Source organism: Petaurus breviceps, unplaced genomic scaffold (assembly GCF_028583685.1).
Source record: "Petaurus breviceps papuanus isolate PSGF00001 unplaced genomic scaffold, PetGlider_PUasm1.0 91041, whole genome shotgun sequence".
Classification (NCBI taxonomy): Eukaryota; Metazoa; Chordata; class Mammalia; order Diprotodontia; family Petauridae; genus Petaurus; species Petaurus breviceps.
In genome coordinates, this window is record NW_027187400.1 from 316,760 (window position 1) to 341,186 (window position 24,427).

General features: G+C 45.5%; 1 protein-coding gene and 1 long non-coding RNA gene across 3 annotated transcripts in view; one reads left to right on the forward strand and one right to left on the reverse strand.

Moving 5' to 3' along the window:
- Window positions 1-1,191, reverse strand: part of LOC138154007 (uncharacterized) — a 5,523-nt gene extending 4,332 nt beyond the window's left edge. Inside the window, exon 1 of the long non-coding RNA XR_011166529.1 lies at window positions 729-1,191. This is a non-coding gene — a long non-coding RNA (uncharacterized lncRNA). The remainder of the gene's footprint in view (window positions 1-728) is intronic.
- PHC2 (polyhomeotic homolog 2) overlaps window positions 1-20,687 on the forward strand; it is a 162,328-nt gene extending 141,641 nt beyond the window's left edge. For both annotated transcript variants that reach the window (XM_069078435.1, XM_069078434.1), the window contains 6 exons: window positions 13,478-13,680; window positions 15,711-15,840; window positions 16,785-16,899; window positions 17,656-17,797; window positions 18,646-18,922; window positions 19,266-20,687. In XM_069078435.1, the coding sequence (XP_068934536.1) occupies window positions 13,478-13,680; window positions 15,711-15,840; window positions 16,785-16,899; window positions 17,656-17,797; window positions 18,646-18,922; window positions 19,266-19,420 (1,022 nt within the window). In that variant the 3' untranslated portion in view covers window positions 19,421-20,687. The remainder of the gene's footprint in view (window positions 1-13,477; window positions 13,681-15,710; window positions 15,841-16,784; window positions 16,900-17,655; window positions 17,798-18,645; window positions 18,923-19,265) is intronic.
- Window positions 20,688-24,427: the final 3,740 nt, after the last annotated feature.

Sequence of the window (24,427 nt, forward strand, 5' to 3'; positions counted from 1 at the left end):
AGGAGGGTATCTCCTGGACCAGGCCACACTGCCTTTGCCTTCCCCAGCCGTTTGGTGCTGGGTCACAACTGGATAATCTAAAAATCTAATTAGAATTACTGTGGGATTTTCTTCTCTTCCTGGGTCAGCTCAAATACCAGAACTGCCAGGCTTTCTGGTTAAAAATAAAAATGGCAGGCTAATGAGTCAGGAAAATCCCTTTTTCCAGGACCCGTGTCTTCTGCCATTAACTGTCTCTTCACAACAAGACAAATATTGGACTGTGTTTAAATTCACAAGTGAGCTTCACCACAGCACTGATTTCACTCCAAACTCTGGAGAAGGAACTTCTCTTATTTTCTTAGTTAAGAAGTAAAAAGACCTGCCTCTTCTACTGAGATACATACTTAGTCACGTTATCCAGCTTGCTCAGTGTTATTCAGAAATGTTAGCCCCTGGGAATGAGCAGATAAATATTTGTGTTTTCCACTGCCGACTCATTCTTAATCTAAATTCCAGCCCCAATGAAGACAGTTGTTGAGGACCCACTAATTGCAAAAGGGAATACGTTATAGGTCCCTAACCTCTAGGAATTTGTACCTTATTGTTGCTGCAGTAAGACCCACTGGCTGCTTTGGGGGGCCATCTATCCCAGGCACCTTCCTGCCAAGCTAACTCTAATGGCAGTACCTGCCAAAGAACTGTCTCCAGTTATTTCTTGGATACAGCCCACAATTTTATTCACTAACCTTGATCTTGAGAAGGTAGGTGGCCTTCCTGGTAAGTAGATCCAGATCTAGAGTCACTTTCCTTTTTCTCTTGGGATGCTCATTTGTCTCTTATCACTGTTCATTTCTTTGGGAGGCTTCAGAATGGAATCCCCAGTTCTCTCCTCCTCTTCCTGGACTCTTGGCTCACTGACCTTTCTTTCCCTTTCCGGTCTTGGTTTCCCTTCATACTTTTGTTCAGGACATGCTATTTACTCCTCCCACTTCTACTTGCTGCTAACTAGCAAAGAAGCTCCATCCCTCTCTTCCATCTGTCCTCACAGATTCCCTTAGCTTCAGGTTACCTCAGACATTTGTTCCTTTATATTTTAGTGGGGAGTTCTTCACCCCACAGCTGACTCTTCTAAGCTATCACTTCCTACATTAGCTTTTTTTTTTTAAGAAAAATTGTAGATGTTATTTATTGACTTTAACACAAGCCTCATTACCATAATTGATTGGAAACTAACTACTTGTTTAAGGCGTATTTTGTTTCCTAAATTCAAGCACTTGAATTTTTTCATGACTTCTTATTAATACATTAACTTTTCAAGTGAAGTTGAGTTTACTCACATTTTCCCTTTCTAATTATTCAGCTCTTCCAATCCTCTCCCTTTTCCCATCCGCCTCCCCCATGGCTCTGTCTGTTTCTAACTCTGGCTTAGCCCCAGAATCTTCTCTTTCTCAAGCCACATCCTTTTTCCTGCTTTAATCATTTCATGTCTCAGCTACTTTGAATCCCATGATTCTGATATTCTCAGAAGGAGAGTGGGTAAATTAAGAGGCTAGATCTATGAAGAATTGTAGTTCTCACTGGCATTAGGTAAACATATGTGACTGTCTTTTATTTATCCTGTTATATTTCAGAGAATGGAGCAGTGGTTCTCTATTGTCTGAAATGTTCCTTTCTTCATTAGGAGTATACATCAGACCTTTCTTTCTAAAGCCTGAGAAAGCAACAGTCATTGGGTTGCAACCCAGACTGACCACACCTACCCATCTTCTCTCTGCCCTCTGACTCATCCTACAAGTAGGCATTCCCAATCACTAGGCCCCCCAAATCTGAGAATCTTGAGGGTAGATGGTTATCATTCTGGCTGTACTGCTACATGGCTCAGTGATCATGATCATGGGGTTTGCATCCCTTCCTAAATGTAGGCAAGTTAATATTTTGTAAAATGTTCAGTGTTTAAGCCATTGCAGAATGCCTATGCTGCCTGGGCCTTCACCCTCACAAGGCCTCTCTTTTAGAACACACAAATACCTGTGCTGGTGTTGGCAGTAGGGAAGCAGGAATAGGGGAACCTTTCAAAATGGTGTTGTGTACCTACATTCCATCTGTTTTGTGCCTGTGTTATGAACTGGAAAACAGAGAGGATAGTTCCCTGCCAGTTGGAGATCTTTGACTAAAGGGACACTACAGGCTTCCCAGTGATGGTCAGAAAATGCCATGTGACTGGCCTACAGCAGTCTTTATTCTAGGGCAGGCCTATTCACTTCCCCAGTGGCAGAAAGGCTATAACTGCCATCCCTTTGTCCCCTCAACTTTGGGATGTACAGGTGCTCTCTCTATGCCAGTGGATAATAATCCACTTTTGCACTTTATTTACAGAAGTTCAGGATTAAGCACTTTAGAGAAAGGGGTCCTACAGAAGGAGATTTGATTTTCATTAAATTGCTTTCCTGACTTCTAATTGAAATTTAAACTTATTGAACCAGTTGGGAAGATTTAATCATTTTTATTTCTATAAAAATTGTATTCTTGTTTTATAAAGCCTTATTACATGAGCATCACAGCTCAAGACTCTTTAAGCCAATACACATCACATGTTTTGAAGCAGTGTTCTATTTTGGTATTTCTTCACAAATTAAATTCACAGTTACATCAGAAAACTGCTTTGAATACTTTGCTAGCAGTAATTGAGGCAGGTATTTGTGGAGTCATTGAGGAAGTGAACTATTACTAATTCAGCAGGTTAATCATGGCTATTCAGGGAATTTTTTCACCATAATTCATTAGGAAGATATAACTATCAATGGACCCAAAAACTAGAAAACATTTTAGGATTTTTTTTTAAACTTAGCTATTATAATAAACAGGCATTTAGGGTTTTCTTCAAATCAACCCTGTACAGTAAACTTGATTATCTGATATGGTTGTAAATTATTCCAGTTAATAAAGAGTTATACTATACACAGATCACCACAGAATTAGGATACAATAAAGCATTCATTGCATAATCAAGCATATTTGTTCAGTTTTAAGTTTAAATAATTCTTTTAGCTAGGTCAGCATGAAAAATCTAATACTGGGTTATGCAGCAAACCACATTCTTTTTCAATTTATTCATGGACTAGTAAAGAAAGATGAACTTTCTTTTTCAGTTCACAAATGATCTGTAAATTTAGACTGAATTACTTGAAAATAAGAAAACATAGAAGTTGCTACTATTAAGAGCTAAATTAGCACTTTCATTTTCTCAGATGAATCCAGGTAGATAAAAGACTTGGACTAGTTTACTGGTTATGCTGCTTCTTAAGGAGAGATGAATGTTGAATGCGGGGACCCTAGTCAGCTCTTGTCCAGCAGTTAAGGACTCTGGTATATTGAAAATATTGGCAAGAAAGTAAGCTATAGATTTCATGGCCTCTTGGTAGCTATTTTCAGACTTTTTTCTAGAAAAACTTTAATGGGTTTCATAGTCTTACTATACAATTCAAAGTTTCAATCACCTTTTACTAAATTTTGGCATATCTTAAGTTTAAACAATATTAATATGCATTTCTTACAAGCTGTTTAAAGGAATTTAAATTTTTAAAGATTAATTTTGGGGAAACATTTTCTGGTTCATTTGGGGGGCACATGCACCAGGAAATCTTTTCTATCATTATGAGTGTTCCACCAGTAGCCTAGAGGGGAGGCAGTGTGGGCTGAGAGCTTAGTGAGAAAACAATTATGGGAAAGAAGGGGGAGGAGAGGAAAGTGTTTCTAGGGAACAGAGGTTATCATTAAGTCTTTATTATCCAGGCCAGTGTTTTCCAGAGACATGACTCTAGAGACCACTCACTGCATCCTAAGCTAATGGCATCCACTCTATCCTGGGTTAAGTCACCTTCATCTTGCCCAGTATTCTTGCTTTAAGAAATGTGTTACAGGCAAGGATGGTTGCCCTTTCATGACATCAGCTTCAAATATTACATGTGTATCCTGAACATCCCTAGTGTTCTTGGAATGGTACTGTCTATCACCAGTCAATTTATGGAAACCCTTTGAAGCTCTTTTTTCAGGTTATACCACCTTGAAAAGGCAATGAGTTGTCAGAGTTTGTCTGTTGTGTAAAGTAACCTAATTGAAACAAGCTTTGCTGTTTCAAGCTAGTTGGACTTAAAGAGAAGGCTTGCTAGTTTGGAATTTTGGGATCCAGTGAACAGTGCCATGATCACCTTCTGTCCCCTTCATTTATAAAAGTCTTATTTGTTCTCAGCCTTTGTCTTCTCAGAATGAAAAGTTCCCTCCCACCTGTGGGGGGTTGGGGAAGGTGTGTGTGAGAAATGTAGATGTCCAATATGAATATAACACCCATGTGTCTCTAGTGCTCTAGCACCAAAGGTAGTGTAAATACGAGTACTGAGAAATTGGTGGCTACCTTGGTGCCCTTTTGTCAGTTGGTTTAAAAGTCTGTTAGGCAGCCAGTAAATGTTTGCTGAGTGAATGATTTGAGTTGAACCATTCTTTGGTTTATCTTCATGGCAGGAGTGATTACAATAATCTGCCAGACAGAATTGAAAGCTCTCTGCAACCTGAGTCCTGAAAGAAAGAAAAAGACTAGTAGTAAAATCAGAATAGGGAGACTTGGATGATAGATGATGCATAGTTCAATGAAAAGAGTGCCAGATTTGAAGGTGGAGGACTTGGGTTCAAATCCCTTAACATCTCAGGCCTCCTTGCAGTTCTCTGATCCCAGGCAGAGGCCTGTTTGCTTGGACCATGGTGATGCTGGCTCCCTGGTACACAGCCCAGTTCTCTCCATTGAGCAGCCTCTGGAAGACCAATGTGCCTTTGTATGGGGCCTCAGCCCAGCTCCTCAATAAAGAGCATCTATTAAGGGCTTACTTCTATGCCAGGCACTGTAGTGGAAAGATCATTAGATCTAGAAGCAGCAGATCTGAATCCACATGGCAAGTTACCTCGCCTTGGAGCCTCACTTTCCTCAGCTGTAAAATGAAGTATTATAAAAATGAGGGCCTTGTCGAGAGCACCCTCCGCCCCATCTTAAGAAAAGAGACAGAAGTCCTCCCCTGTAAGCATCAGTGGGTATATAGAATGGCATCAGTCTCAAGTGGAAAGTCATGGTATTTTGTGAACCACTTCCCATCTTCCTACAGCTAGGACAGTGCCCATCACTCCAATAATGCCCTCTGCTATTGTTGCTACTGAGTTTGATGTGGAGAACTCTAGTTAGGGGCAAAAGCCCCAATATTTGAGGCTGTGGTCAGGAAGCATTCTGCAGCTGTTTGGAAACCCTCCATTGCTCTCCTTGTTCTGGCCAGCACATGGAGGGGGTCTGTTCACCCCATTGATTTCTTCTATCCCTGGTACATACAGAAGCCTGAAAACCTTCACTGCTTACAGTTTGGTTGGTCCATCCTTCAGCAGAAAGAGGCCAATGGGCAGCTCTTCATTCCCTTTCGCTGTGCCCTGAGGGGCAGCATGAAAGGCAGCTGTATGTTAATTGGGGGAAGGGGCGGGGCAGCTTTCCTCCCTGTGAAGGCAGGGTTCTGGCTGCTCAGCTCTCCCTGGTCTCTAGCTTTTGGGCCTCTGAAACCAGGAACCTTGATTCTCACCAGTTTGACTGGCTTGGTGAGCCAACTCCCCTTATCTCAGAAGCACCTTGAGGGCTTTTAAGATTTACTGGGTACAAAGCTTCAGCCCTTATTCTGATTAAAGGATATGTCTCTTTGGTCTCAAAATAAGCACATAGTATTGGAATAAGTTACTTAGGGCTTTAAATATGTTAAGCATTTATGCACCTTTCAGGGTGAAGGCCACATGAACCAACCTTGTTTCAATTGACAGCCAGCTGTGAGTTCTAGGAGTGACTTAGTAATGGTGGCATCTCTTAGTGCAGACAGGATGACTCAAAGTGACTATCAGGTTGGTAAGTGATAGCTCACATTTATAAAGGACTTAAACTATTATGTCGTTTGGATGGTGGAAGATATTCTTTCCAAGTACCGGGCCCTCAGTCCCTCCATCCTATCAGAACTGAGATTAGCAATTTGGGAATTCTACTTCAGCATATCTTGTTCCTTTATATTCAAATCCCAGAACAAATAACACTCAGCTGAGATATCTTAAATCAGGACTTGGGGTAGGCTGATGTGGCACGCTGGTATTCACCATGCAAAACCTCTCTTTGGAATCACTGGACACAGTTTTCTAAGTGAAGCCTCAGACCACCCTCATCCAGTCTGCCTCTAGATGATAACCCTGGCTTTTTTCTTTTTTATAAGATTTAATCACTTTGCCTAAAAAGGCCCAAAATCTAAACTTGAGACCCCAAAGTTCTTGTCTAGCCTGTTTTTCTCCTGAGCCCTTCCCCAATCACCATGGCTATAGATGAAGACCCTGTTCCCCACATCTGTAGCAGACCTTGGCCTTATCTTCCCCCCCATAGATTTCTCACTCAGACTCCATCTTCCCTGATGATTGGACAGACCACCTCAAACTGATATAATTCCCATGGATCCTGATATTATTGAGCCTTTCTGAGCGGTGGTAGGTAGTGGCATTGCCAGAACTGAAGCCCAGGTTCAAACCTAAAGAGGAAAAGGCTTAGGGTCAATGTAATTCATTTGAAGGGCTCTTATGTGGAAGAAAGAGTGGACTTGCTTTGCTTTGCCAGACCAGAAATTGCAGTAACTGAGCTCCATTCAGCAAACAATTAAGTATCAGCCCTCTTGCCCCTGTCTAGAGAACCATTATGACATCGAAATCCAAAAAAAAGAGTAAGGAGTGAGGATACACTGAGACCTGGGGCGGATCAGGAAAGCTTTCTTTCTCAGGAAAGAGGGGGTAGCCCTGGAGTTTAGTTTTGGAGGAGAGTGATTGCAATAGGTGGAGGTGAGAGCATTTCAAGGCCTGGGGAACAGTGAGTTCAAAGGCAAGGAGGCAGACAATGGAATGCTATGTATGGGGAGCTGTATTAGGTCAGTTTGGCTGAAAATACATGAGGAAAAATAGAGGCTGGTGCCAGACAGAGAAGAGCTTTCAGCACAAAACTGCAGTTAGTATTTTATCCTGCACAAAATAGGAGCATAGAAGCATGTCAAGCAGGGGAGTAGATTGTTGCACCTTTTCTTTAGGAAACATCCAAATGAATTTGACAGTTGTGTGGACTAGAGATGGGGTTCCTGATCATGTGTAACTCAGCCAGAGGACAGATCGTAAAGGCTTAGTAGAGAGGGGAATGTGGGCAAGCCTGCATCTAGAGGTAGAATCCACAAGGTGTTGCAACTGACAGGATATGGTTATGAATCTGAGTGACCAGAAGGATGGTTGTCTCCTCAGTAAGAATAGGGATATTTGGAAGAGAAACAAGTTTAGATAGTGAATTAGAAAGTGAATGAGTTCCACTGGGGCTCTGTGGAATTTGAGATGTCCAGAAGGCATTTAGTTTTGGCGGAGTGGAGTTCAGGAGGCACAGCATTTGAGAATATACAGAGATAATTATAAAGCCTTCATGAGAGCTGATGACATCATCAGGATAGTGTAAATCAGAGATTCTTGTGTGTCTTGGGCCCTTTTGGTAATCTAAAGAAGCCGGTGGACCTTTTCTCAGAATAATGTTTTAGCATTTTAAAAAATTCCTAATGGAAGGAAATGGGCTCATCCAAGTTCACAGATCTTTGAAATACATCTATTAGCCCCCAGTTAGGAACCATTGATGAAGAAGAGAATATGGCCCAAGACAGAGCTTGGGGGTGTACCTGTTTCCAGGGGGGGTATTTCTGAACAAATAGAATCATCTTAGAATGGTGGATCTTGGGAAAGATTTTAGAGATCCTGATTTTGTAGATTTTTTGAGATCCTTCATTTTAGAGATGAGGAAGGTCAGAGAGAAGATAATAACTATTCGGCTTTTAGCAACAGAACCAAAACTATAATCTCAGTCCCTTTTTTTGCATGTCTGGGCATTACTAGCCCATACCTTTTTCCATTTCAGCCCATGGAGGTAGAAAGGACAACCCTCTGCTCCTGTTGAATGCGTAGCACCTGCTACTGGCCATCCTTCTCTGTGTTGTTTCAGTAAATGCCTCACTTTGCAGGGACCCCACTTAAGCTTAGGCTATATGGCAGAGTTCCTTGTGAATTTCACTGTGACTTTTCCCGTCCATGTGTAAATAAGCTAGCTTAGCTGAGATGCAGTGACATGACTTCAGTGCCAAGGGCTGTGAGTAAGCTCTGCGCCATATATAGGGGACCTCGTTTTATCATTTGAACACTCAGCTCCAGGCAAATGATCCCTATTATTCTTCCTTATAGTGTCTTTTGTTGATGTCTTTTTGTTGATCTGCCTTGCCCTACCTCTAGCCTAACAAGGCCTTCAAGGAACCTTTTAAGTCAGAAGATTGAACTATTCCCATGACCTACAAAAGTGAGAACCAGAAATAGAGCAAGTCAGGGGAGGACGTTCTCCTTGAGCTGGTATTTTGCATCTCTCTGAGTGGTGCTTTCTATTCTCTGAGGGGGGAGTAGAATGGAAAATCTGGCCCCCTTCCCAGCTTCTCTGGAATAAGACTCTTCACAGTAGCTTATTTTAATGGAAGTACAGTATGGTGCAATTAGAAGCCCGCACAAGGAAATGTTAGTACTGAAACCCATTGCAAGGTGACTTAGGAGGAGGCATTATCAGTGTCCCAGCTGTCAGTTATTAGCACCCTTAATCACTTCTAATTCTATAGTAATAACGCATGGTTTATAGTTTGCAAAGCTCATTTCTCACAGTAACCTCACAAGATAGGTAGTGCCAATATTACCATCCCCAAAGCTTGGAGACATTAAATATCTTGCCATGAAATGACTGCATGGGCAAGATTCAAACCCTGGCTTCTTGCCTCTACATTCAGCACTCAGCACTACATGGCAGCGCTGCCTCATGCTAAACTATGCGGAAGTCTCCTTCAGCTGGGGTTCTTTGGTGGGACTTAGTCATAGGCTGCATAGCTTATAAACCTTGTGATCATTTTTGGAGCTTGGAGGCAGTGACACCTACTGGTTTCTAAGGGATTGAATGATGCTGTGAACATATGCAGTGAGGAGGTATCTAGCTTTAAGGGACTCACTTCTAACTTCCAGCTCTACACTGCATTGTCCTCTGTTGGAAACACCCCCCTGCAGGGGGAGAAGCTGAGCAGCAAGCATCTATCTGACAGTATTTCTGCAGTAGACAGATGCTTAAAGATGCCATGCTAGTGCAGGCAGGCACCAAACCTAACAGTCCCAATCATTCTGGCTTTGGAAAGTACTTTGCAAACATTAGCCAGCGCCAAGGGCCCCAGTGAAAGCCAGGCATGGCACATTGGTAACGATCAAGTATCTGTTTTGTTATGCCCTAGCAAGAGCTATTCTTTCTTTTTTTTTTTTTTGTTTTAACATGGAGACATAAAAACTTAGAAAAAGAGTTGTCAGGAAGAGTCCATCTTACATTGGCAGAATGAGGATGGAATTTGGGGCAGGGCATGTATTATGTAATCTCCCTAAAGACATCCTGATTTGGTGTTAGGACACTGGCTCCCTCTTGCTGTGGGATAGATCCCTGACCATTCCCACCCCCACCACTCCCTAAAAAGATACGGTATACCTGAACTTGAAGCTTGATTTACTTTCCCATCATATTTCTCATGCTGTACTAAGGGGTCTGGAGTCTTCCGGGACTGCCTGGGCAGTACCTGCACAACTCCATTGCTTATTAAGAAACCTCTAGGAGGCACTGACTCCAAAGACAGATCAGAGGTACCCAGGGACCTTAGGGGCCATCTGGTCCAGCCTCTTTGTTTTGTAGTTGAGGACACCACCTTAGAGTGGTCAAGTGACTTGCCTATGGATCTGAACCCAGGCCCTCCGGCTCCACTTCTGGTGCTCTCTTCCTGGCTCTTGATTTTAGGCTACTAAGGGCCAATTAGAGCAGGTGTAAGTTTCAGTGTTTCTCTCCTACCAACATAGAAGAGCAGCAGATTGTCCTTGGAGCAGATTGGGAGGCCTGGGAAAGATATTAATGTAATCTCATTATGCTGAGCTTGTCACAGGGCAGAGTTGTATTTGAGTATCCCAGAAATGGCCCAGTTACTTTCATTAGAACAGGTAAGGAATTGATCTCCAGGGTGACCACACAGAAAAGCAGCTCCAGACCCTTGAGAGGACCACGGAATATTCCCCTGGCCATATCATGGCACTGAACCTAGATTCAAATCCAGCCCTTACTAGCTACATGACCATATCTAACCACTTAACTCTCAGCTTTATCTGTAAAATGGAGATAGTAATATTTGTGTTCTTCACGAGGTTGTGAGGGTAAAAAAAGAATGTATGTAAGGCATTTTTTCATAGTCCCTTTAGGTTTAAATGTTTAAACTCTGAAAAGTAAGAGTAGACCAATTGTTTCAGTGTGTTTTAAAGGTAGCAACATTGCCTAACCTACTCACCCTCTCCAGATAGGGCCTTTTGCTCTTCTCTATTCTCAAGAGCTAAAATTCTGCCTTTGCCAAGGGTTGAGGAAAACCTACCCCAACCCTTGAGCTAGCCATGGAATCCTAGCATCCTCAAATACCAAAGCTGGGAGGGACCCGAGAGCCCTGCCACACAACTTGTGAGTGAGTGGAATAGCCAGAATTAGAATACACATCTCCTGACTTTAGGCCAGTGCTGGGCTGAGTAGAGAACGTGGCATTAGGAGTTATTCTCCCACCTGCTTACCCTCTACTAGGATAGCCAGGTGCACAAAGGATAGAGCACTAGGCCTGGAGTCAGGAAGACCTGAGTTCAAAGCAGCACTCAGACACTAGCTGTGTGGCCCTGGGCAAGTCACTTAAACTCGGTTTCCTCAAAGTAAAATGGGGATAATACCACCTACTTTGCAGGGTTATTGTGAGGGTCAGATGAGATAATTTGTAAAGTGCTTAACACAGGGTCAAGCACACAGTAAGTGCTATATAAATGTTAGCTATCATTATTATGAGTAGGGCATTTTTTTACATCCTTAATTAATGACTTAATGGTTTACATCTGAGATGAGAGACCACAGGGAGAGAAGAGTTTTAACAAGGTTAGAGGAAACCATGTTAAGGGAGGCAGGGGATTATAGGTTAAGGAGGTAGGTAAAGCTCTGCCAAGGGTAATGAGAGTGTTGGGGGTGTGTCAGTGTTTGTGATAGAGTGAAATGATTTAAATCGTTAGACAGGAAGACTCGGTTTGGAAATAGATGTGGCTTTCATTTTTAGAAAACTCACTTTATATTTTAAAGTTAACTGCTTAGTAAGTTTAGAGGCTTTCGAGATAAACTTTAAAAATTAGCCCCCTGATAAGAAAATTGAGGTCCTGAGAGAGAGCTGTGCTGTAATTTGCCAAAGATCACACATGTAATAAATTGTGGAGCTTATGTTCAAACTTGGGTCCTTACACCCCAAAAACAATGCTTTTGCCACTGATTTTCTCTGATTTATTTTTGCAGATGTGTCAGAAATTTTATCCATTTTGTTTTTTCTATTTGTCACATTAATTGAAGCAGAAATTTCTGAAGTCCTTGTGAGATGACCCATTTCCAGTTTATCAAATCACTCATGAATTAGTTTAGGAGATATTTTTGCCAGGATGTATTTGGACAGCAGTCCAAAATATAGCAGTTACAAAAACTGCAACCAGATTTTGTATTCTCAGTATTTTTCCTTGGCCCATTATAATTAAATGACACAGCAGATTTTAAAGATTTTTTAGCAAATACATACATATATAGTCTTTAAGAACAGGATATCAGCATGAGAAACTTAAAATATCGTGTTGAGAAAGAGGTATTTTTTTTATTTCTAAATAATTCTCTACTATAAAATTGTATCAGAAGAAAAATATGCTTCAGTGGGAATTACTATTTTTAAAAACTAGGTTATTTTCATTTCTGTATTCTTAAATGAATCCAGACTAACTTTTGTAAATTCATTAATGTGACCTTTAAAAATCTCATCAGCAAAAACTTCTTGGCTAATCCCCCATAACCCTGAATTTGATCATATTAGAGAAAGAGATGGTTGCTGGCTGCTTTTGTTAACAGCTAAATGCTTGCAGTAAAGGATTGAGAATACTGGTAGTCAGTCAAAGGAGGCCTTAAACTTTTCTATACCGTGCTGCATGTATCGTAATTTGAGATTAAGAATTTCTGCTCTATGATGATAACTTAGATCTTTAGTCTATCTTAAATGTAGGTTGTTGGTTTTGGTTTGGTTTTGCTTCTGTAAAAAGTCATACAATGCCTTTAAAACTTGATTTCATTTAGTTTTGTTTTTTTAATCAGTAATTTGAATGCCCTCCCCCCATTATAGTTATTTGACATTTACTAAGCTAGTTTCCAACATAGGAATAGAGGTATTTAGATGAGCCTATGTCAGTGATAATTTAAAATTTTGGTAGGCTCCCTGAGACAAGAACCGTCCTGTTTTGTTTTGTTTTTTAATCTATTGTTTCTTGTATATAGTAGATGGTTTCCAAATGTTTGTTGATGTAGGGTGGGTATGGAGGTGGAGTTGGTTGTCATTAATTCACCAGAAAGAGTTAAGGTAAGATTTGGGGGACGAGTTAGAGGCATGATGTCACTTGTTGGGTTTAGGTTAAGTGAGATTCATCTGACCAGGATTTGGACTAGATGAGAACTCCTAAATCTTTTTGTGTCCTGGACCCCTTGGGCAGTCAGGAAAAGCCTGTGGACCCTTCATCAGAATCACATATTTAAATGCATAAGATAAAATGCATAGAATTGAAACGAAAGGTTAGAAAAAATAAAAGTGTGATTTTTTTTTCCTGGCAACCAAGTTCATGGACCCCCTGAAACCCATCCCCAGATATCTGCACCTTGGGACTCCAGGTTAAGAACCCTTAAATGATTCTTAAGTTCCTTTCCAGCTCTCTAGGATTTTGTTCTACTCTGGTTCACTTGATGGATGAGAATCCATAGAAAACTAATGGTTATAGAAGTAGCAATTTGCAGAGAGATGAAAGCCATTTGAGATTAATAATGGAAAGAGTCTATGGGAAGCAGTAGATTGGGCAGGAACTTTGGCCAGATTGTGTTTTGGGTTGTCACTTTCTAGGTTGGTCAAATGTTCCCTGTTGATTAGAATGGTTTTTGTACTTATTTGTACAAGCTAATGTTGACTGTCCTAGATTACAGACTCCCAAAAGACAGTTACCATGTTTGTATAACCCATTTAAAGTGTTCTGAGCACAGGACTTCTACATAGGGGTAATTTTTTGACCCCCCCCCCTTTTTAGGCAGGTATGAATGAGGGTGCCTGATACTGCTTGGGATATAGTCTAGTCTCCAGTCCTCTCATCCCCAGAAAAAAACAGGCACATTTTTGTCAGTGTTATTTCCCTTGGACCCAACATTGTCCTGTATGCATCTCTGTCCAGGCCTCTGGTTCTGATCTCTCCTTCTTGTGTCTTCATATTTCTTCTGCTACAGAGACAGGTAAGGGCATTGTTTATGCACTGAACGACCTCAGCAGCCCCGGCATGACCTCAGGGAACGGAAACTCTGCCTCCAGCATCACTGGCACTGCCCCCCAGAATGGTGAGAATAAACCACCACAGGCCATTGTGAAACCCCAAATCCTGACGCATGTTATCGAAGGGTTTGTGATCCAGGAGGGGGCGGAGCCTTTCCCGGTACGGACTACTTTTTTTCCCCTTTTTCAAAAAAAGTTTATTTTGGATGTGTATTAATTTTTTTTTTAACAATTCCATGTAAAGTCCTGAATATGCTAACTATTCCTCCTCCTTTTGTGCCATGTCTTAAAAGCCCATTTCTTTCCAGGACCAAGTAAGTATTCACCCTGATCCAGAGTGGCTCAGTGAACATAAATGAATTAGCACATTCCCTAGGAAAGCCACACTGTGGTCAGAGAGACATCTCTGACTATTGCAACATGGTCAGACCTGGAAAAGGAACTTTCCAGAAGTTGAGGCTTAGATTGGAATACCTCCTGTCCCAGTACTAACATGAGAGTCAGTAGTATGACTATTATTCCCATGATGCTTAAATTTGTTCACCTGAGAACGTGAACTCAGATGAGAAAGCACATGGGTAACCAGCTAAAGAGCAAGAGGAATCTTGTAGAAGCAAATTCTTAACATCCTGCCTAAGTGAGAGATTGAAAGAACAGCCATGTGATGTGGTCAGGCAGCAGCTAATGTCAAGACTAGTATGGAAGGACACCAGGGTCCCTGAAAGGCCGTTCTCCAAAAGCAGGGGCTTTCAGAAGGCCTTAGGGGAACAGTGGGATTGAGAGGACCATTAGAAATACTCTGCAGCAGCAGGAAGCTGTGTGAAGGGCGGAACGTGTTTGGGCCAGTGGAAGCTGGGTTGAATTTGGAGTCGAGGCATTGATTCAAATCCTATTTCTTTCACTGAGTACCTTTTTGATCTTGGGCCAGTGTTCTCATCTGTAAAATGAGAGGGCTAGATTAGATGACCTCTAAGGTCCTTTCCGTATCTATATCTTTGTCCCAACTACAGACCCCAAAATACAGAAGACCAAAAAAGTAGCTTCTTTGAACAACAGCAACAAAATAAAAACCAGGGGAAACTAGAGGAACTGGTTTGAGGGACTTCAGAACAGATAGTTCTTCTACTTCATGTTGAAGGGTGAAGGGTCCTGAAGCCACGAGTGTTTTAGCACCCCTTCCAAATGTAGGAACTCTGGCCACCAGAGACATTTCCACCAGCCCTCTAGAGATATCAGTCTGCTTTTCTTCACCATTTTCTCCTGTAGATCTGGAAAGGATCTGGATGATTAACAGTAGACATCCAGCATATAATCTTGAGGTAAAGGAGCTGATACTCTGAAGGATGATGAGAGATGATACATTTTGGAATCAACTGCAGGGTATTGTAGATCAGGAATGGAGTGGGTCAGAGTGGCCTGACCCCAGAGTGCCCTACCCTGACTGGACCAGAATATCCTTTCTTAAGCCTGGGCCCCCAGAGAGCAGCTGACTCTGGGAATACCACTTGGGGAAACCAACTAAGCTTCTAAGAGTAGCAGCAGAGAGCACTGTTTAAGCCACCAGTCATTCCCCTGGATCCAAACGCTGTGATTTGACCATTTTTGTATGGTTACATTTTTAAGCCACGCTCCATATATAGGAAGAGGAATAATTGAAATGAAGAGTCTGGGCTAGGTCCCAGCCACCCTTGGGGTGGTCATGTGGATCTGTGACTGGCTTTCCATTTCTTCTCCCTTTCTCTTCCCTGGCCTTTGGCAGCAGGGTAGCAGAGGGCTGGGGAAAGAGTGATCATCAAGACAGCACCTCAGAGCCTCAGCTGACTGCCATGGTTTATTTCTCTTTTCACTTCTCAATCCCACTCATGTGCTGTTAGTGCAAAGGAAAAGAGAAGGAGCTTGTGCTCCTTGGACACTCCTGAGGGTGGGCCTATTCCTAGCATCCCGAGCCAGCCAGTTGTTCCCATTAAAAGTCAGCCTCTCCGGTTTGGTGTTCTGTTCTGTGAGTTCGAGGGCCAGGGTTCTTACACTGGCACCAGCTGAGACCTGCTGCTGTGAGTGCTGTGGAGACTTGGCTGGTGTTTAGCGCCACGATGCTTCCTACACAGCATCTCGATGAGGGCAGAAACCATGGAATGACCTTGAGCTGCGGGCTTTCCTAATCTCCCAGGCCCCTGTCTCCTCGTCCTGTAGGTGGGACGTTCGTCCCTGCTGGTGGGAAACCTTAAGAAGAAGTATGCACAAGGGCTTTTGCCTGAGAAACTCCCACAGCAAGAAAACACCACCACCACTGACTCCGAAATGGAGGAGCCCTATCTGCAAGGTGAGTGTCCCGGCTTCGAGCACTGGGGTCTTGTGCTCTGCGCTCTGTCCTGATGCCTCAGTGCCAGCATTGGCTCAAGGAGGCCTGGACAGGTTTTTCCATGATGCCAAATAGGTGAACTCGGGCAACAGGGAGCCTGTGTTTGTCAAACGCATGGGCTTTCAATCCCAGGGTCTTGTGGTCTTTTCCAGTTTCATCCCTGGCCATTTGTCCCCTCGGTCTGCCTGCTCTTCCCTTATAATTTGTTGGGTCTACTGTGGGAGCCTGTATTAGAATGCTGTGAGGCATACCCCTCCCATCTTGGGTAGCTCCAGTGGTCTGCTTTCTAGGGCAGGAGTAGTTAGCTAGAGAAGGGGTGGGAGATGGGAGAGGGAGTATCTGCTCTTTAGGAAAATCACTTGGTGATTGGGTGGAGGTTGGACCTAGGCAGGCAGAACCCCCTCACAGCAGCTGTTGCAGTAGTACAGGCGTGAGGTGATGAGGACCTGCATGAGAGGGTTGGCAGTGTCGGGGGAGAGAAGGGAGCATGACCAGGAGATACTGCAGAGATAGAATTGGATGGGGTTGGGGTGAAAGTGAGGAGTAAAGCATGGCACCTGCCTTCTGAACCTGTGTGGTTGGGAGGATGGTGGTTTTCTCTTGGCAGTAATAAGACGGGAGCTGTCTTTCTCAGCTCCTGTTTGACACTTGGACCCACAGTACTGGAAAAAGAGACACCAAGAGAGTGACTTCTTGGAGTGGAATCACCAGGTCTTCTTGGGTGGTTCCAGCCAAATCAAACAGTGGAGTAGCCCAAGTCCTTGGGATAGCCTGCAGTGGTGTGGGGGGCTGCTGCTGGTCCTGGCAGCTGTAGGAACACACTGATGGGCATGGAGTAAGGAAGCTGCTGGGCAGGAAGGTGACCCACACCCTCTCAGACTGAGAATCCAATGTGTCCTTTTCAGAATCCAAAGAGGAGGGGACTCCCCTCAAGCTCAAGTGTGAGCTTTGTGGCCGGGTGGACTTTGCCTACAAGTTCAAACGTTCCAAACGCTTCTGCTCTATGGCATGTGCCAAGAGGTGAGTGGCCTCATCCCTGCTGCCCTTTCCTTCCCCGGCCTGAGACTTCCTTGCTTTCTGCTCCTAATCTTGTCAGGTTCTTGATGCCCCAGAAGGCTTTTCTGCCATCCCAAGCTGTCTTAGGTGGCTGTGACTTACCTGCATTAAGTGCGCACTGGATAGGACTTAGCTGCATGAAAACTAGAGTGTCGGGGCCCAGGCCCAGACCAGATTAAAGAGCATCCCAGAAACAAAGGACAGGAAATGGCCTATGCGTGTAGTACAGTCTATGTGTACGCTTCCTTCCTCAGCTCTGCGCTACATCTCTGTCATAAGTCTTGTGTTTAAAGTTTTTCCTGAAGTCACAGCCCTTCTTCCCAACTGTTCCCTGTGTGGCATTATGTGTCAGCTCAGTGATAGTTGTAGGTAACTGCCTAATGTTTCCCTTGCCCCTTGTGACCTCAGTGTCAGAGGGACACCTGGGCACAAAGCCCTTGGTTTCTGGATCTAGGGTAGAGCTGCTGAGGGTCAACATGACCAGTGACTGGTAGGGATCTCTGAATGATGTCCCTACTGTTATCCAACTCCTTGGGTAGAATTGGGCTATCTCAAGCTGTGTCCAGGTGCCCCAACTCTGCCTAGGGAAGACCCAGCTGGAGTTAGTGGTGGCCTTACTGTCACCCTTCAGTGTTCTCCAATTGGGAGCTGATGGGCAGTTGATGTTGACTACTCAGCTCGCCCAGAGGCCTTAACCCCTTTCTCTTTGGTCTTGGGCAGGTACAACGTGGGCTGTACCAAGCGTGTGGGACTCTTCCACTCTGACCGCAGCAAGCTGCAGAAACCAGGGGCTGCCCCCCATAACCGCCGACGGGCCACCAAGGCAAGCCTGCCAGCACTGCCCAAGGATGCCAAGAAGCAGGTGAGAGGGCACTTCAGCCCAGCCCCTTCCCATGTGTCCTTCCATGAAAGGAAGGACAACTTCTCTAATTCCTGTAGGTGCTGTCTGGTGCAGAACCACACTATGTCCTTTACTCTGCTCTCCAGTGCACAAAACCCTCAGCTGAGCTCCCTTTGTGCTGGGTGCCATGCTCTGGGCTTCCTGGCAACCCATAACCTCAGACTGATGTGTGCCCTTGAGGGAGCTAAAGATAATGTAGGCAAACACAAAACAAAGCTGCACATGGTGGGTATATATGGTGGAGGCAGTGTGCCACAGTGGGAATGCCCTGAACTTGCAGAGAGCCTGCATTTGAGGCCTGGCTCTTGTGTTAACTGCCTGTGTGGCCATGGGCAGGCGGCTTCCTCTCTCATCTGGACAGTGAGAGACTTGAACTGAATGACCTCCAACGCTGTGCTCCTGCCATCACTCGAATTTCCTAGAGCTCCCAGCCTTTCACAAGGTGGCTTTCCTTGTCTCCTGCCTTGCTCAGGTCTGACCAGTTCTCCCTCTCTTCTTTGAATCTTGATATGCCTGCTCCAAGGAGATCCCCTTCACCACTTAGATTTCTCCCCTTTCCCCAGTACAGAGCTAGGTTGTCCAGGGAACCCCCTGCTTGGTTGTAGAAGAGTTGAGAATTCCTGGAAGATGCTGAAAGAACCCTTTGATCTTGACTTTTCCTTTTGCCCTGCCCACATCCCCCTTCCCAGAGTGGTGGGCACCAAGGCCCTGCTCTTCATCCCTAACCTCCACTCCCCAGCCTGGGGCTGCTCCCCAGGAGGGATCTTGCCCTGGCTTAAAGCTCATGCTGTGTGTGTGTGTTTCCCTAGCCTGCAGGGGCCGTGCCTCTCTCAGTCACAGCCGCATTGCAGCTGACCCACAGCCAAGAAGATTCGAGTCGCTGCTCAGATAACTCAAGCTATGAGGAGCCCCTGTCACCCATCTCAGCCAGCTCCTCCACCTCACGGCGGCGCCAGGGCCAGCGGGACCTGGAGCTCCCAGACATGCACATGAGGGACCTGGTGGGTGTCGGGCACCACTTCCTGCCCAGTGAACCCACCAAATGGAATGTGGAAGATGTATATGAGTTCATCCGTTCTCTGCCAGGTAGGAGTCCCAGAAGATCCCTTCTCCCTGGAACTCAGGTATCTCACAGTTGGATGTTGGGAGGGAACTGCCCCACTCCTGTTGGCTTTCAGGTGCTTTTTCTTCTGTAGGAGGGGAGAAGGAAGGGGCATTGTGAGGCAGATTGCTGCTCAGGGAGAATAACCGATCTCCCAGCAAATAGCAATTGAGAACTGTTTCCTCGGCAAGATCCAGCCCCATTGCCCTCATTGTGAGTGCTCCTGCTATGCCACCGCCTTTTGGGAGGCTAGTGATCTACCTGCAGATCTCTTATGACTCATGTCCCCACTACCCAGCTCCTAACAGATTTGTCTTACTTTCCTAGGCTGCCAGGAGATTGCAGAGGAGTTTCGTGCCCAGGAGATCGATGGGCAGGCCCTATTATTGCTCAAGGAAGATCATTTGATGAGTGCCATGAACATCAAGCTTGGGCCCGCCCTGAAGATCTATGCACGTATCAGCATGCTCAAGGATTCCTAGGACCTGGCCATGGCAAAGACCCCTTCTCTTCTCCCTGGGAGCTCCTTGCACCCTAACTGAGCAGAGCACAAGAAACGTTCCCATGGGGCATAGAGAAGGGGCCATGAGCTCCTCCTGGGCATGGCTGAGGAGGAGGGGCTCTTCCAGCCTCCTCGCTCCCCTCAGGGCCCTTGCATTTCTGCAGGAGAGGACGAGGTAGGCAGGTGGCTGCAGAAGTTGGGGCATTGTGCTTGTAAATATTGGTAGCATCAGCTTCTTCTGAAGTCCCATGGCTCTAGCCCTGCACTCTTCCCTGCCCACACTAGCCCCCATCCTCACCCCTCAGAGGCACAGGCGGCCAGAGCTCCCCAGCCCAAGTGGGATAGCTGTCAAGGATGACCACCAGGCCTGGACAGAGGCCAAGGCAGCCCTTGCCTGCCTCATGCCCTCTCCTTCCCTAAGCTGGTTAACTCTTTCTTCACCAGCTTCTCCCCCTTCAGCCTGATTCTGAAATAGCCAAGAATTCCCCCAGATACAGGCACTGCTACATCCAGGTGGAGAGAGAGAAGCTGGGCCTGATTTGGCCACACCTGCTGGCCCGTACGCCTTAACGCTGTGTGTGTGACTGTGTGTGAGAGCCCGGACTGGCACACGGGCTGAGCTCCTTCCTTCTGGCTTTATCCAGTTCCTCTTAGTGCTTTGTTCTGGACTCCACTCACCCTCAGGTGGAGAACGAGGGAGCTGCAGCCTCAGCACAGAGGCTGGGAGGGTCTGTAAGGGGGAGGATAGGGGACTCTTCTTTCTGGACTCATGAGGCCATCGTGACATGCTACAAATTGCTCCTGAATGCCCTACTTTCCCACGAGCAGCATTAAGGAAAGACCCCAGCCAAAGGGCATGGCCTCTTCCATTCACACCACCTGCAGTGGCCAAGGCCTTGGGGACCCAGGGACTGTTAAGGGATTGCACAGCTCTTGTGTCACGATTGGCCTGAAAAAGGCCATCTCCTCACCTCCTCTGCCTACACCCCTTTGCCTCTAAAACTTCCCACCATCTGTTTGGGCCTCTCAAGAAGGTAGGGTGGGAAGGGAAAAGAGCTCCCCCACCTCTGACTGCCCAGCCTCATGCAGACTGGGAAGGGGTTAGGGGAGAAGGGAACTTTTCCCTGAACAAAGTGGGTACCTCCTTCACGTGAGCTATTCCTCACCCTCTAGGCAGGGTAGAAATGGGAAATGAAGGACTTTTTAGAGACCTTTTTTTTTTAATTAAATAAATCTCTAAAACATGCCGTGGCTGTCCCCTTACTCCCCCATGGGCTCCTGCCTTCAGTCTTGAATGGCAGTGGTATGACCCCCAGAGGACTAGGTGGGCTCAGGCCCATTGCGCTTGGCAGTAGAGGTGATTGCCCCTACACCTCTACATCGTATGACATCGAAGGGCAAGAACGTCAGCGCAAACCATGTGGGGCATTAGAAAGGGGAAGATTGTCTCCTTGGTGACAGTGGAACTTAGTGGGTGTATGCATATGTATGAGCCTGAGCTCTTAGGGCAAAGTAAACCACCACCACTTCTCTCCCAGCTTCTGTTATGGGAGAATGGGGAGGGAAGGATGGGTTGGACTTGGCTGCAGAAGTCTGTGCTCCATTGACTAGCTAGGAGACACCCTTTGGGCACGCTGCTGCCTATGCCCACCCTCGTAGACACAGTGTGAGTAAAATGCTAGAGAAATAGCAGTTATTGTAATTACCTAAGGCAGGAACCCCCCCCCCCCCTTCCCCTCTTGCCTGAAATTCTCATCATTTATGCCTTTGGGTGAAGACATTGTCTCCAGGAAGTCCCTGCTAAAATGTGTACACAGCACCATTTAGTTGTTGCCTAGATGAACCTAGCAAAGGGCACGTGTGGATACAAGACTGGCCAGTTCTGATGGAAGGAGTTTGAGAACATCAGGAGTGTGGGAGAGTCTGGTGGGAGGGAAAGAGCACCCCAAGAGTATGAAGATGCTAAAAATAAATGGTGTCCTTTGCAATAGGAGCTCAGGCCAGCCCTGACCACAGAAGCCCTCAGGGCTCCAGCATGGGAATGAGGAAAGGCCAGGGGTGTCAAGCCACTGGCTTCCACCCCCTCCCCTGGGTTTTGGCAAATGAACAAAGTTTAAATAATAAGGAAATGAACCCCAAAAGTGTTTTTGGCCTTCTTGAATACTTTGAGAATCCTGATTATGTCAATCTTTGTAATTTTCTGTGACTGAAAAAAGTTGCTACTTATGAGCTGAAAAAGTTCATCTCTTGTATTGTGATCAATCTTCTGGTGATGAGTCTCTTGGAATGAAGACCGTGGCCAGTATAGAAGACCTGTACTCAGAGCCTTTCCTGAGCTCATGCTCTGGCCCAGGGCCACTTCCATGTTACCGTAAGATTTTAGAAAAATGTATTAGCACAAAAGAAAATTATCCAGATAATTTAGGTTTAGACCCACTTTTATAAACACTAGGGAATAATTAGAAAGGGAAAAAAGTCACACATGGGCCTGCCCAGATGGCAGAGTGCTCTTGGGGGTTCACCATAGCCAGTGGGATGCCTGCTGGAAGAAAAGAGTTCGGATTACCACTTACCAAAGCACCCATGAAGGCTTGCCAGTCAGCCTGCCCATAGTGAGAGAAGAGAAGGGGCACCCTGTTCTGAGGCTAACTTGAACAGTTGTCTCCGGGCAAACAAGGGGCGATTGATAGAGATGGATGTTGAAATGGTTTCCTAAAGGACAGGTCCTTCTCTTAATGTCTGCCCAGGGAAGGGAGGGAAGGACATTGTGCCCAGGACAATCCATGGCTCCATGGAGAAGGTGGGACTACTTTTCCTAGAAAAGAAAGGATAGTAATAGGTAATCAATGGAAGATACTAGCACTTCCCTAGCTTGACTTAAGGTCCCACTTTGCAGATGAAGGGCTTGGTTCACTCCATGTTTGTCCATCCAGCTGCTTGAGTGAGACCGGAATATGTGAAGTGAGTCTGGAGATCAATTTCATGAGTCTATGATACTGTTGAAGGATAGTATGAATGTCAGGGAAGTTTGTTAGTATTTGTCAAGAAAAAGGTCTCCAACCCTTGATCTTCCAAAGCCCTAGATTCTGCTTACTAGAGGGCAAAGCCTTGCTTCCCCTTTCCAATCACTTATATCTTGTCCTAGGAGTAGAAGCACTAGGCACCTGATGAAGAGTATTCCCCTCTCTCCCTGTCCCCCCAAAAAACCTTTGAAATATTTGGGCAACTCTCAATATCTACCACTGTCCTCACTTGCCCATTCCCCAGGCTCCAAGAGCAAGGCTTCAAAGCTGATCCTGGTAGAATCAGCATTCACCAAGCATCTGCATGGTAAGGCAGGCCCGGTGCCAAGCTCTTTGCATTTCATTTATGTCACAACAGCATGGGGGAGTTAGGTGCTATTATGATCGCCATTTCACAGCTGAGGTGACTCACCCAGGTCACAGAGGAAGCAAGTGCAAAGCTGTATTTGAACTCTACTCCCTGACTCTGCGCTTGGTGCTGTCCACCGCACCAAACAGCTGCCTCTGAAAGACACTACTTTGGGTTCAGTTGGCTCCAGGCAACAGAGAAGATGCAACTCCCTCTCCTGTGGCCCTTGTTTCCTCCCTCACTGTTCCTCGTTCTCTGGCTCCTTTCCAGAACCATGGCCTCTCATGTGGCTGTCTTGGATAGGGTGATCAAGGTGTTCAGTGATGTGAAGGTTCACAAATCTTCAGCACCTGAGGAGGTGAAAAAGCACAAGAAGGCCATGGTGTTCTGCCTGAGTGAGGATGAGAACCTGAGGGCAAGGGGATCCTTGTGGGTGATGTGCGACAGACTGGATGACCCCTACACCACCTTTGTCAAGATGCCGCCAGACAAGGACTGCCTCTGTGCCCTCTAGGATGCTACCTGTGAGACCAAGGAGAGCCAGAAGGAGGACCTGGGTGTTCATCTTCTGAGACCCCCGAGTGTGCTCCCCTCAAGAGCAAAATGATCTGTGCGAGCTCCAAGGTTGCCATCAAGAAGAAACTGACAGTTATCAAGCACAAATTACTGCTACGAAAAAGTGAAGGACCGTGGCCGAGGAACTGGGGGGGCAATGCTGTGATTTTGCTGGAGGGGAAGTGAGTCTCCCACCTCTGGCCCCCCCTCCTGGGGCTGCCCACTTCCTGCCAGACCCAAAGGGCTGAGGGGATCCTAGCAGGGGCAGGGCAATCCCTTCCCCCATTTGCCAAACTGCTCCTGCCCCCTGACTTCTCCACACTTCACCCCATGGCTCTGGCCTTCCCAAATGGCCTTTGATATCTTCATTCCTTTTGAGTTGTAGCAGACCAAGGCCTCCCTGGATGCCCAGATCAAGGGGAGGCCAGTAGTTTTTTTCAACTGGCACTTTTGTTTTTCCACCTTCCCTGGTGCTGCCAACTTCTAACCACAATAATGGCTTTGTGCTTCTTATTTAGTTTTGTATATAAATGAAATGTTGTGGAGACCCCCTCTCCCCTAGGCAACACCCTTCCCCCAGTTACTCGTGTACAGTAAAAGGAAAGTTGAGTTTTTTAAAAGACAAAGATAAAGTGAACTGCAAAAACAAAACAAAAAAAAGGCACTACTTTGGCCAGGGCAACGTGTAGTGGGTCAGGAGTCAGGAGGCCAAGGTTCTAGACCATCCTTCCCCCTTGCTAGGTGTGTGACTTTGGGCAAGTCATTTCTTCTTTAGGAGCTTCTGTTTCCTCTTGTGTAGAATGAGAAAGTTGGACTAGATCCCATGTAAGGTCTCTATCAGCTTTAAGACTACTTATACTTGGGAAGTTTAAATTCACCTTGCCCATTCCCCTCGTGTGCCCACTGATCCAAACTTAGGAAAACACTTAATAGGAAGCCGCAGTTACAGGTAATTGGCATGAGGCTGCCCAGGCTAGACAGGCTAGATTCCTCTGTTTCAGCCTCTACTGGACCCTTCCCACTGTTCTGTCTCTCCAATCCTGCATCCTCTCCTTCCCCA